General features: G+C 33.3%; 1 protein-coding gene across 3 annotated transcripts in view; it reads left to right on the top strand.

The window, feature by feature from the left end:
* CCDC88A (coiled-coil domain containing 88A) overlaps positions 1 to 15795 on the top strand; it is a 133356-nt gene that overhangs the window by 17273 nt on the left and 100288 nt on the right. For all 3 annotated transcript variants that reach the window (XM_041755671.1, XM_041755670.1, XM_041755669.1), the window contains exon 3: positions 14069 to 14177. In XM_041755671.1, coding sequence (XP_041611605.1) covers positions 14069 to 14177 — 109 coding nt within the window. The remainder of the gene's footprint in view (positions 1 to 14068; positions 14178 to 15795) is intronic.

The raw sequence follows: 15795 nt of genomic DNA, 5'->3' as shown, positions 1-15795 counted from the left end.
TCAAGTAAAATACCTAATTACGTATCAGCTCAGTTTGAGATTTCTTGAGTCTCTAGAACTGACTGGATTTGGAGCAAATACTACCCCAAAATACTGACTAAAACAAATTTAAACAAACCTCTCTGACTCTATGATAAGGTTTAAGGACAATGGATGAATGTTCTAACATGGATCAGTGATGCTCATTGGTGCTATAAACTTTGTTTTCGTTACTGGCCATGTGGTAACTTTTACCATATAAAAGAAGGTTCGCTTACTTTATGAAGGCACTGATTAGCCATAATACTAAATCCTCAGATCTCCATACCAAGAAGAGGAACTGATTTGCCTAATACAGTGGATCTCAACGGCAGACCTAACAGACTCCTTCCAGTCTGCCAGACCAAAATTATTTTTACAATAGTATTAAGATGTCATTTGCCTATTTTGCCTGTGTTGCAAAAGCACCAATGGTGCAAAAGCAAAGATGGGTAATAGTGCTGACACCTTAGCATGAATCAAGGAGTGGTACCAAATTGTTCTATAATCACGTATTATTCTCACACTGTGTACTTAGAATTAAAAGGAAATCTAGTTTCACTTTAAAATGTTCTTGGTGAAGCAGTAAAAGTTTTTGTATTGAGTCTTGACCCTTGTGTGTATTGTTTTTAATATTCGATAGGACAAAAATGGGAAGTATGCATAAAATACTTCTGTTACATAATAAAATATGATTATCTCAAGGAAGAGTTCTTACAAATTTTTCTTGAGTTGCAAGCTGAACAAGTCTCTATTTTGTGGAACACTTTATTTGAAAAAATGATTAACAGACAAACTGGTTATTCAGACTTGAATATTGGGCAGACATTTTTTCAAAAATGAACAAAGTAAGCCTACCATTTCAAGGAAGATGATTGTGTTGTCTTGATAAAACCTGAATTACAGAAAACAAGAGCTTGATAGCTTCTTGATATTTAAAGACAATTTTGATGAGATTGGGGTGATATTGATTAATGTGATTTTTTTATACTGAATAATAAAATGTGTAGTGTTTGGAAAATCTTTATAACTCAATGAACAAATATTTTCAAAATGACCAGTTATGATAAGAAATCGTGTATATATAAATCATGTATTCAACATTCCAGATACACCAATGGACTTTAATATATAACAGTAAAAAGAGTTCACTGATAGAGTTTCAGAATTTATAGTGCAACCAATCTTTAAGAAAGTACCACTCTACAGAAGTTTGATAGTATCAAAGAAGAATATTAATTATCTGAGAGGACTGTTAAAATACTCTACATATTTGTGGGAAGTTAATTTTCTTCAATTACTTTGAACAAAATAGTATGTCACAACACACCGAATGCAGAATCAGTTTTAAGAATTCACATGTTTTCTATTAAGCTAAACATTAAAGAGATTTACAGAGTTGTAAAAGAATGTCATTCCCACTAAAATTTTTTCTATGTTTGGAAAATATATTTATCATAAAAATGCTCTCTATATTAACATTCAAGGAGTTTGGTTTTTTTTAGATTAATTATTTGCTGGTTCTTAATTTTAATTTTTAACATAGATATACATAGGTATACTTCATTTAAATAAAAGCTCTTTAGAGTCCTCAGTAATGTTTAAAAGTGGAAAGAAAGGGCGGCCCTGGTAGCACAGTGGTTTAGTGCTGCTTACAGCTCAGGGTGTGATCCTGGGGACCGGGGTTTGAGTCCCACGTCGGGCTCCCTGAGTGGAGCCTGCTTCTCCCTCTGCCTGTGTCTCTGCCTCTCTCTCTCTCTCTGTGTCTCTCATGAATAAATAAATAAAATCTATTTAAAAAAAATAAAATAAAAGTGGAAAGAAAGTGGTTCTCAAACTGAAAAGTTGGAAAGCTGCTAGCTTAATATATGAAGGGCCCATGTGGTTCATTATAAGAAGTAAAAGATAGCTAGATACTCAGTCATTTTATCCAATTCAGATAAAAACAAAGTTAAATATCATATAGTATTGGATTTTTATTATTTCTGTGTCCATCTGCAACTTTTCTATTTAAAGCATTAGTTCTGGGGATCCCTGGGTGGCGCAGCGGTTTAGCGCCTGCCTTTGGCCCAGGGCGCGATCCTGGAGTCCCGGGATCGAATCCCACATCGGGCTCCCGGTGCATGGAGCCTGCTTCTCCCTCTGCCTGTGTCTCTGCCTCTCTCTCTCTCTCTCTCTCTCTCTCTCTGTGTGTGTGTGTGTGTGTGTGTGGGACTATCATAAATAATAAAAATTTTAAAAAAATAAAGCATTAGTTCTTTTTGTTAAATCAGTGAGTGCAATGCTGTCCTGTTAGCTTAGTCATGGGTTAATTAGTAAATGTCATACATATTTTTCAACTTTAACTTTTGAAGAGGTAACTTAATGTATCTTAAATTATGAGAAAGTACAGGAAGGAGGGCTGTGTGGAGATGTCCATGTGGTAATTATATGTTACATACCTCTCCAAAAATGACTGTTCAGTCTTTGTAAAGATCAAATTAGTTAAAAGAAAAAGAAAAAAAGGGATCCCTGGGTGGCGCAGCGGTTTGGCGCCTGCCTTTGGCCCAGCGCGCGATCCTGGAGACCCAGGATCGAATCCCACATCAGGCTCCCGGTGCATGGAGCCTGCTTCTCCTTCTGCCTATGTCTCTGCCTCTCTCTCTCTGTGACTATCATAATTAAATTAAAAAAAATTAAAAAAAAAAAACAAATTAGTTAATATATATGAAAATATCCTATATATAAATAAACATATACAAAATTATATTAATACTAGGTTTTATTCTTTGCCATCATGTGCAGTGATTGATGTGAGAAGGTAGAGAAATTAAGGTGAAGGGATTCTTTTTAATTTTTAAAAAGATTTTTAAAAGATTATATTTATTTGAGAGAGAGCATGCGAGAGAGATCACAAGCAGGGGGCTGGTGGAGAGGGAGAAGCAGATTCCCCACTGAGCAGGGAGCCCAAATGTAGAACTCGATTCCAGGACCCTGGGATCATAACCTGAGCTGAAGGCAGACGCCTAACCAACTGAGCCACCCAGGTGCCTGGATGCTTTTTTAAAAACCACTTATTTCACTGATAAACTCAAGGCTGGGTTACCTTGCTACTTGGATAACCCTATATGGTGATTATGCTTTACTTAATTATTTTTCACAAAGCAATCATTCTGATACATGCACATTTGAAGTTAGATATGCAAATACTTATTTCAGATGTTTCATAGTGACATGCAAATGTTATGTAGTTATATGTTACATTATAAAATATCTCAAAAATTAAAATAATCTCCATTACAACTAGTTTTAAATTAGAATGGCATGATCAAAAACATGAGCACATGTAGTTGTTAAGCACCAACACTAAACAGATGGTCCAGGAGGATACATAACAGGCTTGCAGTCTGGGTAGAAGAGCATAAAGCCATTAAAACTATCAGATTTCTGTTTCTCATAGACATTAGTCAATGAATAAGTAAAGACATAATCCTTGGTTATACATGGACCAAATCTTAGAATGTTAGTGTCGCAGAATTGCTAATTTTCTTTTCATCTTTTACCTAATTTAAAAATTACTGTATACAATAGTAGATAATATTATTGCCTGCTTATTGAAATTAATGCATCTTGTCATAAGTAGGTCATTTATAAATGTGAAATTGCTTGAGGCCCTCTTTTACTGCCATGTTGCATTTAAGTTCTGGCTGGACAGATTTGAACTATATTGCTAGGCTATTTGCCTCTAAAGCATTTCTCAGTTTTCATCTTATAAAAGGATATGGTTGATCTGAGAATATGTTGGCTTGGAAATAGCTATGTATGATTAGAGAGTTACTTGCTCACGTATCATATGTGTCTCATTCAGAAACTCATCTTTTATTTTAGCAAAGGGTCTTTCCAAAGAGAAATTCTTTTAAAAAAGCATGCTTTCAAAAAGAGTTTAATCAAAACTGCATTAATCGACCCTATTTTATGGATTAATCTTTGTTTAGTATTTTAAGTATTAAACATGAAGGAAAAACAGTATTTAGAATATTTAATGGACTATAATTTCTTTTTAGAGAATTCTGGATTCATATTATACCCCAGTTTATTTAAATTACTGTACTGTGACTTTTATTGTATAAAAAAATGATGCTTAAAATACATGCAGGAATGTAGTATTTTCTGTTTTTTACATAGAATGCATACCTTTTACAGAAGAAATTTTTCAGATTGTTTTATTATGTTTATTCATAGTCTGACAAATATGATTCTGAATCTCTTGCACTGAATCCTACATGTATAGCCTCTTTAAATGTGCTTCAGTGAAGTAACAACAGGATATAATTATTTATCTTTTTTCCTAGAAGTAAATAAAATGGACAGGCTTCACGAAATGATTTTTTTTTTTTTTTGCGTGTCTTACTCTCTTTAAAAAATGCTTTATGTGTTTAAAAGAATTAGTTAATACTAAAAGGTTCATAGTAGGGGTGCCTGGGTGACTCAGTCAGTTAAGCATCTGCCTTTGGCTGTATTTGTGATCTCAGGGTCCTGTGTCTTCTAGCTCCTGTGTCTTCTAGCTTCCTGCTCAGTGGGGAGTCTGCTTCTCCCTATCCCTCTGCCCTTATCCCCCATTAGTGTGTGCGGCCCATGTTCTCTTTCTCTCAAATAAATAAAATCTTTAAAAAGAAAAATAAATAAAGGTTCATAGTGAAAAATGTAATCCCTGCTCTTAACTCTCAGTTCTGTTTCCTAGAGTAAAAATTCAACTTTTTAAAAGCAGTTTCTGATGTTGTTCAGTCCTATTTATAGTGGTACCATGCCCACCCTTGTATTTCTTGATTTATCTCTTTGAGAGACATTGTCTGTGGGCTTCTGAATAATGGTAGATGAAGGTTTAGTTTTTTTTTTTTAATGGCCATCTCTATATCTTCTTTCCTTCTAATATATTTATTACAAATTTAGCTAAATCAATATTCACATTAGTATAACTGATGTTTTCTGCAGAGCCTACATTTTTCTTTGGGGAAAAAACCCTATTTTTTCTGAAGTTACTAATTTTCTTGATGTACATAATTTTCAGTAAGTCTCTCCTTCAGTAATCAGCTATCTTTTATCAGAGAGTGGAGATTAGGACTTTTCAGACAGTTTCACCTGAAGGTAGTCTATCCTTCTCACATGAAGAGATTGCATTCTTGGGGTGAAAGGGCCTGTTCCCTATGATGCTAACATATGTCATTATGACCCTAACTTAAATTAGGCATGAATCAAATGAGAAACCCAAGCTTTGTAATTGAAAGTTTATTGTTCTCTAGGTCCATGCCTAGAGTGTTTATTAGCTGTTATCCTGGCCTCCCAAGTCCAGAAAGTTTATGGATAGGCTGTGATGGATTAGTGATGTATTATTCAGATTCTAAACAAGAACCTTTCAGTTCTGTTTTCATATTAAAATAACTTTCAATAGGTACAGTGTGGATTAGAAACTGAAACTGAGTACCTAGTATCAGCTGTTCTACCAAAGAACTTCGCTATTAGATTTCCAAATGAGTCTAGATTATAGAAATCCCCTCAAATTCCATGTACTTGCAGCAAAGATTTGTAAACATAAAGCACTATAGTTTTATGAAAAGATGCAGGAAACATTCATTCCCCTATCTTTAATAATCTGTGTTAAATGTGAGGTTAATTTTAAGTGTTGAAGTACTTTTCTGTGTATTTTTTGAAATACTTTCTCTAGCTTTTGTAAGTTGCATTTTAGTTTTTCTCAGATTGCTAAAATAATCAATCTGATATCCTTAGTGTATAAAAACTAAACTGTTCTCTTTTATATTCAGGATTATCTTAATTGTTTCAAGGAATCTTTCTCAAAGGCTGAAAAACTTAATATCAAACCTATAAATAAAATTGTCTTTACAAAAAATTCTTAAAAGATTTTAAGAAAACCAAAATTTTAAATTCTTAAGATTTGCTAATTCTTAGAAGAGCTTTATGCAAAGGAGACCAGAGGCTTTTCTGGCAACTGAATACATTTTGAAATACCATGTGAAGAATGTTGGGCATAAAAATTTTAAAAAGAACCTTAAAACTTTATTTTTATTTATTTATTTATTTATTTATTTATTTATTTATTTATTTATTTATTTTAGAACCTTAAAACTTTAAAAAGATATATCAACTTAAAGAACACAGAGACACTTGGTAACAACTGTTAGGGACAAAGGTAATATTTACATTATAAAATTTGTTGAAGTGAGAATTAAATCACTTGTGTCTATGAGAATATCACACATCCATTTCAAAGTATAACCCAAATTATATATTGTCCTGCAATGATGGACTTGCACTATAAATTTGTACAGATTTTTAGTTTATATATACTTACTATTTCTTTTTTTAAAAAAGATTTTATTTATTCATTTGAGAGAGAGAGAGAGAGAGCACGAGCCTAGGGGTAGGGCAGAGGAGAGGGAGAAGCAGACTTCTTGTTGAGTGGGGAGCCCCGTGTAGGCCTTGATCCCAGGGCCCTGAGATCACAACCTGAACCAAAGGCAGATGCTTACCATCTCAGCCACCCAGGCACCCTAATTTCTATATACTTTAAGTAGTAATATTGAAATTATTTGTAAATATTTGTTGTCAGAATTAAATGTCTGGGTTTATTAAAATATCAAAGTGTTTTTTTAGGTCTCTTATCAGTGTACGAATAGGAGGCAGTCACAGGTGACTATATAAGGGGATTCAAATATAGAGGAAGAAAAATAAAAATTAAAATATAGAAGACTAGAGAGACATTTACTGAATCTCTATGATTGTAGGTGAAATTTACATAATTGTTGGTTACCTAACATTTTTGTTACTGCTATTGTTCTTACTCTCCTGTCCCAATTACAATTATCTGTATACTCTTCTCCACATTGATAGATTGACTAAGCTCTTATATGTTACATACTATGGCCACAGTAGTTACTCAATGAGTGTTTAACTTACTAAGTGTATAAGAATTGTTTATATAAAACAATGTTCTCTTTTCAGCATTCTGAGTTTTTAACTGTGATTTCCTGATCATGCTGCTGTTTGTCTTTGTTCGCTATCACATATAATCTGATTTCTGCAATACAATCTCCTTGTTTTTGTAAGTAGCTAGTTCTGGTTGGTGCTTTACTTCAGAGGCCCATTTTTCCAGTTATACTCATTTGCCTTGGGCTATTCTTAATTCTCTTGCACTAAGGATAAATCAGTCACAGGTCAGATTTGGCCGGTCTTACTACTATTCTTCCTTGTTCTATAGATCTCAAATTGTAGGTTAGGACTCTGTTATTTCAGCTGATCTTTGGGATACGAACCTTTGTGGGGAGTATCTATTCTGGGCTGCCAAATGAGTTGTTAGCTTGGAGAATGTCATCTCATTACTCTTATTAGGAAACAACCATTTTTGAAACACTATGCTTAGTCTCAGATTGTATATTATTTTTATTTACTCAAATAACGTTGTTAGGACATATGCTACTTTTTAGAGATACTAATGTGAATAATAGGGCTGCCTGGGTGGCTCAGTGGTTGAGTGTCTGCCTTTGGCCCACGGCGTGATCCCGGAGTCCTGGGATCGAGTCCCATATCGGGCTCCCTGCGTGGAGCCAGCTTCTCCCTCTGCCTGTGTCTTTGCCTCTCTCTCTGTGTCTCTCATGATTAAATAAATGAATAAAATCTTTAAAAAGAATGTGAATAATATATGGTTTCTGCTGTCAAGGTACTTATAGTCAAGTGAGAAAATGAGAGGCGTAAAGGTATTTAAGTACTAGAAGGCCTATGATAGAGTATGTACCAAAAAAAGAGAATGGTTGTTTACACTATTTACTCAGTCTAGGATTGTGAGGACAACTCACTATTAGAAGATATAATAATGTAACTGACTACATTAACATAATTAAAGAAGAAGAATCAGATGGAAATAGATGTAGGAAAACAAGTAAAATTCAGCACCCATTCAGATACTGAGTAAAGAATAGAAGGGAACTTTAACCTGAAGGAAGGTATATATAGGAAAATTACAGCAAACGTTATACGTTAATGGTGAAACATTAAAATCTGTTTTACTAAATTTGAGGAGATAAGGAGATAAGGCTCTTACCTTCATTATATGTTGATTCAGTAAGTAAAGAAATAGAAATTAAGTGTCAGATGGGAGAAGAGGAAATAACTGTTATTTGCTGATGCTAAAAAAATGTTTTATACTAGAAAGCCCAAGAAAATGAACTGAATAAACTAAACTTTGAAAGGTGGTTAATCAGAAGTGTAATATATAAAAGCTGCAGTTTTCCTATTATTTTTATTATTTTTAAAGATTTTATTTATTTTTTTCATGAGAGACACACAGAGAAAGAGACAGAGGCAGGGACACAGGCAGAGGGAAAAGCAGGCTCCATGCAGGGAGCCCGACATGGGACTCGATCCCGCGACTCCAGGATCATGCTCTGGGCCAAAGGCAGGCGCTAAACCACTGAGCCACCCCGGGATCCCCCAGTTTTTCCTACTATATACTAGCAATGACCAAATACGCAATATAGTAGAAAAAATCATTTCACAAACAAAAGCCTAATAAGAAAAAAAAACTTACTTAAGTGTATGAGATCTGTGTGGGAAATTTTAACAATTTTACTGATGTAAATGTCAGTGTTTTCAAATTATTATTGTTAATAAGATCCTAATAATTCTCGACAAGGTTTTTCCTAGAACCTTTTAAATATCCTAAAATTCAGAGAAAAGAGCAGCATATATGACTAATCAGGACAATTTAGAAAACAAAAGAGAGGGGCTTGCTCTAATAGAATCAAGATAATAAAACTATAGGGATATTGGAAAGGCTTTTAAGACGGAAATAGACAAATGGGCTAAGGGAACACAACAGACTCCACAAGTAGGCTCATACTTGTATGGGAATCTAATATATCATAGAGATCAGTGGGAAATAAACTCTTTAGTAATTGGTGTTGGGATAATTGATTATCAGTATTGAAGAAACTACAAATTATATTCAAAACAACCTCCAAAAGCACCAACAGACAACCTATGAGAATAGAAAAATTTAGTAAGGTTTCTAAAGGTAAAAGCAATACACAAAAATTGATAGCATTCATATATCAGTAATAACTTATTAGCACATATATTTTAAAAATATTATATTCACTCTAACAGCAAAAATGAGGCACTTAAGCACATAGTAATAAAAATTCTTCTTAGAGAAAATTATAAATTGGTTTTGAAGAACTCAATGATGGATCTGACTCCAAAAGCATAGGACAAAAGCAAAATTAGACAAAGGGGATTGCATCAAACTAAAAACTTATGCAAAATGCAAGAAACAATCAACAAAATGAAAAGGCAATCTACACTAGTTATCAAAAATAATTATAATAATAGACTATGATCCATTCAATATTACAGGGAATCATTAGTATGTATTGATATAAATAAATAAATTGATGATCAGATTATTGACATAATTACAAAGTATGTTTTCACAAAAAACTTAATAATTATAAAAGAAAAATAATTATCATGGAGAAAACTGGCAGTTACCAGTTTAATCAAGTGATAAAAGAGAATGTTATCAGTAATGAGACAAATTGAAATCATGCACCATCTCTTAGGATACATTGAAAAAAGCCACATCTTTTCTGTGTTTTTGCTTTCAAATATATATAACCTGAACTTAATTATGAATCAGACACAGTCTATGAGGTAAACCCAATTGAAGGACATTCTATGAAAAACTGGCTTTAACTTTTTAAAGTGTCTAGGTTATGAAATTCAAGGAAAGACAGAAGCTGTTCCAAGCTGAAAGAAACTAAAGATGGAAGTTCAGACTACTGAATGAGAAGTGTGATTCTGAATTAGATCTTTTTCATAGAAAGGATACCCATTCATTATTTGGGAATAACAAACTTGGATGAATTCTAAATATGGGATGATAGTAAGATATTAATTTCCTGATTTTGACAATTATACATGTTTTTAGAAAATAAACACTAAAATATTTGGAGATTATTGAATGTTGGGTCAGCAACTTATTTTCAAGAAGTTTGGGAAAAAGACTACTTGGCCACACAACTTTTCTGTAAGTTTGATACTGCCCCATAAATTACTTAGACTCCATTCTTTTCAGGTTTTAAATTTTTTTCCTCTGCTTTGGATTTTTTTTTATTCCTGTCTACTATTAAGAACATGCAATGTGGGACACCTGGTAGCTCAGTGATTAATCGTCTGCCTTTGGCCCAGGGCATGATCCTGGAGACCCAGGATCAAGTCCCACATCAGGCTCCCTGGGTGGAGCCTGCTTCTCCCTCTGCCCATGTCTCTACTTTTCTCTCTGTGTCTCATGAATAAATAAATAAAATCTTAAAAAAAAAAAAGAACATGCAGTGAATTTATCATTTCAGATAGGTATTTTTTAGCTTTAGAAGTTTCATTTGGGATTTTTCTTTAACAGTTTCCATTTCTCTCCATATAATGTTTGTGTTTTCTTTTTTAAGTCCTTTACAGTTGACCCTTGAATAACACAGGTTTGAACTGCGTGGGTCCACATATACACAGATGTTTTTAATAAATACAGTACAGTACTGTAAATGTATTTTATAATTTTCTTAATTTTTTTCTCAAGTTTATTAGGATACAGTATATGTACATATACAAAATATATGTCAGTTGACTGCTTATGTTATTGACAAGGTTCTGAGAAACAGGCTATTAGTAGTTAAGTTTGGGGGGAAATCAAAACTTTTATGTGGATTTTTGGCTGTGCAAGGGGTCAGCACCTCTAATTCCACTTCATCTAAGGGTCTTCTGCATTTATAATGGTTTTTTAAAAGTCCTTGTCTTCTCTGTGTATAATCTCTTCTATTTCTGGGTCTGTTTCTATTGACTGTTTTTCTTTCCTGGTCATGAGTCACTTATTTTCCTTCTTTGCATGTCTAGTAATTTTTTTTGTTGTATAGTACACATTTTGATTATTACATTGTGGAGTGTCTAGATCCCTCCTCCTTTAAGAAGTGAATAATTTTGTTTTGGCATGTTGTCAAGTTGCTTGTAATTAGCTTGATCTTTTCAAGGCTTATTTTTATAAGCTTTGTTGGGAAGGTTCTGGAATAGTTTTTACTCAACTGCTCTATTATTCTTACTTCTAAGATATTTTTCTGAGGTCTCTCTGCTAAATGCTCTGGGTGTTTATCAAGGTCTCTTTTACTCCAGCCAGTCAGAACTTGAATTTCTTTATTTTGTGAGCTTTGGTTGTTATTTAGCTTACAGCATTCCTGTAGTTATCCTCTACTCAGCCTTGTGGATTTAGGGTACACATGCACAACTTAGTATTTAGCCAAAATCTTAAGGGCATATATTTGGAGCTCTCTTATATGTTAGGATAGTTCTCTTGTCTCTGTATTCTTTTCTGAAAATTTTAGTTACTTCAGTTTCCTTGAACTCTTAAGTTTTGGGTCCTTCAGTTCAGTGAGACTTGGGCTATCCCTCCCAATACCTCATTCTGGAAAGTGCCTCACTGCTTCACTAAAGAGAATCTTGCTAGCATTGCATACCTGCTGTCCAAAGTCTGAAACAATTATTTCATTTTCTGTCCAGTTTTCTAGCTGTTTATAGCAAGAAGGCAAGTTTGGTACTAGCTGTTCCATCCTATTTGATATTTCAGCTTACTTTGATTGTATTATTTTCTCATCTAATGTTGTGAGCAATCTCACTGTACATGGTTCAACTGATCCATTGTTGGGGATTGACTGTGTTAGTTTGGTCACATGACAAAGGATCAAAATATTGGAAGTGTTGCCAAGAGAATACTTGAGGTAAAACGATAATTCTCAGTAAAACAGTAATTCTCAGAGTATGGTTTGATGATCCTCTCAGGGGTTCCAAAGGATCTTTCTACTTCAAAGTACATATCTGAGTAAGACTAAATTTCCTTCATGTACATGAACCAATATACCACAAACAATAGATAGATGAATTTACAAATAAAGTCAGGCAACCCTGGTTTTCAAGTTTAAATTAGATATTAAAGAGATGTGTCAAAATAGTGCTATTCTTCTCACTAACTTTTTTGCTTTGATATGTTTAAGCATGTAATTTATTATTTTAAAAATAAGTTAACAACTAAATCCCTGTGAAGCCTTCTCGGTTTTAATTTCTGTTACAGAAAATATAGCCCACAAAAACAAAAGTTGTTTGGAGCCTAAAAGTTTGAGAATTATTAAAATAAAGCACCAATAAAGTCTAATCTGTCTGGGGAAGGAACTGAAGGTGTTAGGAGTGTAATGAACTGGGTAAAAAAGGGAAGGATTAAGAAATGAGATTCTATTCACTTCCTCTTTTGTATAGTTATCAATTTCTTTACTTTTCTGCGTTCTTGTGTGTAGGTATGGCAGTTAAAGTTATAATCATAGGACAGTACTCTGTCCCAACAACTGCATAGGTTCCTGCTTTATGATATGTGTTCAGCCCTTGCAAAGGAAATCCTGATTTAATGTCTACTGTTTCAACTGAAACAGTAGATTAAGAAATAGACATTTGTTAATTGCTCTTTCTCTAGCCTGACCTCTTTGCCCTAATGAGGAGCTAGCTCATACCTGCTTGTGTTCTAGCATCAACTTCCCTTCTGTTCTAGTGTCACCGCTTGTACTTGAATTTCCTATTCTTCTTAAAAAGAACATAAGTTAAAAAAAAAAAAAAGAACATTATTTGTCTCTGTCTTGCTTATTATCAAATGCCTCCAATGTCCATTTGTATGTTGCAAATGGCAGGATTTCCTTTCTCAAGGCTGAATAATAATTCTAATATATACGTATAAGGTGTGTGTATCTCACATCTTCTTTGTGCATTTATCTGTTGATGGACAGTTATGTTGTTTCCCTGTATTGGCTATTATAAATAATACTGCAGTGAACATGCAGATATCTTTTCAAGATTCGATTTTCACTTCCTTTGGCTTATATATTGAAAAATGGGGTTGCTTGCTAAATCATACAGTAGTTCTATTTTTAATTTTTTGATGAACCTCCACAGTGGATGCAACAATTTATATTCTTAATAACAGTGCACAAAGAGTTCCCTATTCTCCACATCCTTGTTAACAATTGTTATCTCTTATGTTTTTGAGGTAGCTCTTTTAACAGATGTAAAGTGGTACTTCATTATGCTTTTGATTTGTGTTTTTTTGATTAATTATATTGAGTACCTTTTCATGTACTTATTGGCCATTTGTAGGTCTTTTTTAGAAAAATGTCTGTTCAGTTTCTCTACCCATTTTAAAATCAGACTGTTTGCTGTTGAGGTTTTCTTAAAAAATATACTTTGGATATTAACCTCTTATCAGTTATATGATTTGCAAATATTTTCTCCTATTTCATAGGCTGCCTTTTCATTTTGTTGATGGTTTCCTTTGTTGTGCAGAAGGTTTTTAGTTTTATGTAGTCACACCTCTTTATTTTTGTTTGTATTGCCTTTGCTTTTGGTGTTAATTGAATTTCTCATTCTAAACCATGGTCTATTTTTCCTCAGTTTCTGCTACCTCAGAATCATTCAACCATTTGTTTTCACTGAATCTAAAATTTACGCAAGATTAAAGATTAAACCTGTGTCATAACTACATTGTTTAATTTTTGCGGGACAGTGCCTGGCCAAATATTCAGTGAGGAGATACAGCATTTCTTGGTTATTAGCTCATATTTTATATTCTTGATTTAAATAGATTTATTTTGGGTGATGGAAATACATATATTTAAGGGAAAGAAGAGGTTAATTATCCCAGGAAGATGGGGAAACAAATTGAGAATGAAGGACAATATTTGACTTACATTTCAAATTTCTTTTACCATTGTCTTAGAAATATCAAATGCATTTATATTAATTAGAAACACAGAACACATGTCAAAAAAACCTGTCCTTTTGGATCATCTCTTAATGCATATGGATATATAATTTTTTTAAAGAAAAAATTCATTCTGTGGTTATTTTCAGTCATCTGTAGGATAATAGCTATATTGCGATATAATTTTAGACTAAAGCATCTGTTCTTAATTTCTTACAGTAATCCTAAATCGGAGAGTCAGAGAGTAAATAAAAAAGTCAACAATGATGCCTCACTTAGAATTCATAATCTTTCCATTTTGGTGAGACAGATAAAATTTTATTACCAGGTAAGTGGTCCTTTTTTTTATTTAGTATTTTAATAAATGCTTGTGTAATCACATTTTTGTGTAATAACAAAAGGTGAGTATCACTCACCTAACATATACTAAATGCTTATTACCTGCCAGATACTGGTTTATTTGCTGAAGATAGAGCAGTATTGACATAATTTATTACTTATGCAGTATTAAAGATACAAACAAGCACTTCATAATTATCTAATTTTAAAAATAATTATTGTATTTTATAAATTTTTAAAACCAGTTCCTAGTTTCTGAGAGCTTCAATACTGCAACACTTTAAGCTACTTGAATTATGCCTTTGAAAAGTGTATTTTTTATTGTCCTTTTTAAAACTAAAATTGGATCATATTTCAGAGTTTAAATATGATCATTCTTCAGGCTATTGTATAATATACCTTTAAGAATTGTTGTAAGCTACATCACACAAGTTTTGGTATGTTGTATTTTTAAAAATATTTATTTTTATGCATTTTCTCATTTTGTTGTGGTTTCTCATTCTACTTTAGAAGCATGTCTTTAGATTTCTGAACTTATTTTTCAAGAATGTTCTTTGTTTTTTTGATTAAAGAATATAGTTTCTATGATACTGATTCTTTGACATTTGTTAATAGTTACTTGGCTTGTCCCATTGTGTTGTTAGTTTTTATTAAAAATTTCATGTAAATTTCAGAAAGATAGGTACTGTCCAGTTCTTTGAGTGCAGGGTCAGAGCAAGTTTGTTAATTGCGTTTTTCAACCTTTTATCGCCTGTTTAATTTTGTCTCTCGATCTGTCAGTTATTAGAAAGATAAGTTGGAGTCTCCCATTATGATGATAGATTAGTCAAGTTTGCCTTTATCCACTTGAAAGCTATGTAATTGAGTGCAAATGAGTTACATTTTTGAATTATTATGGAGAATTATACTGTTTGTAAGTAATTGTTCCCACGTATTTTTTTTTCTACTGATTTAAATGTTTTCCATCCTCTGTTTTTTTAAAGGCTACTCTCTATACATTCCATTTTTACCCTAGCAAAGGCCAAAATTAATATCTTTAATCTTTTATGAAATAGTGCTATTGATGGAAGTTTTGGAATATAAGTGAGGTCTGGAGCCAACGACCAAGAAGGAATTCTTGACACGTCTTTGGTGCAAAATGATGGTTTTATTAAATGACAGGATCTAAGGGCAGGAAGACTTGCTGCCCCAGGCCTGTGAGGGGTGGCTGATTATATACTTGGGAGTTGGAAGGGGTTTGGAGATAGTGTACTCTCTAAGGAATTTTGGAAGCAAGATTTCCAAGACCTTGAGTGGATTAGCTATTATTGGGAAAAGGTCACTTATTATAGACTAATAAAACCTAAGTCATGAGACCTTCAGATGTATATCAGTGGACCATATGCTTGGGGGATGATTGCCAACATGTATCTTGGGGGGTAGAGATAAAGGACATTTCTAAAGGAATTTTTATATGTTAAAGTAGACTTACAGGATCCTGGGGATCCGGCTAAGATTGCCTTCTGCCCTTAGCAAAGTATGAACATTGAGGCAGTTGAGTCTGTAGAGGAATGTCACTCTCCCTGTTTCAAGGACTTGTCAATGTACTTTGTCCTCAGCTAGTCTTC

The sequence above is a fragment of the Vulpes lagopus genome, chromosome 5 (genome assembly GCF_018345385.1).
Source record: "Vulpes lagopus strain Blue_001 chromosome 5, ASM1834538v1, whole genome shotgun sequence".
Lineage (NCBI taxonomy): Eukaryota > Metazoa > Chordata > Mammalia > Carnivora > Canidae > Vulpes > Vulpes lagopus.
Note: the sequence above shows the minus strand (reverse complement) of the source record. Positions and strands in the feature narration are given on the sequence as shown.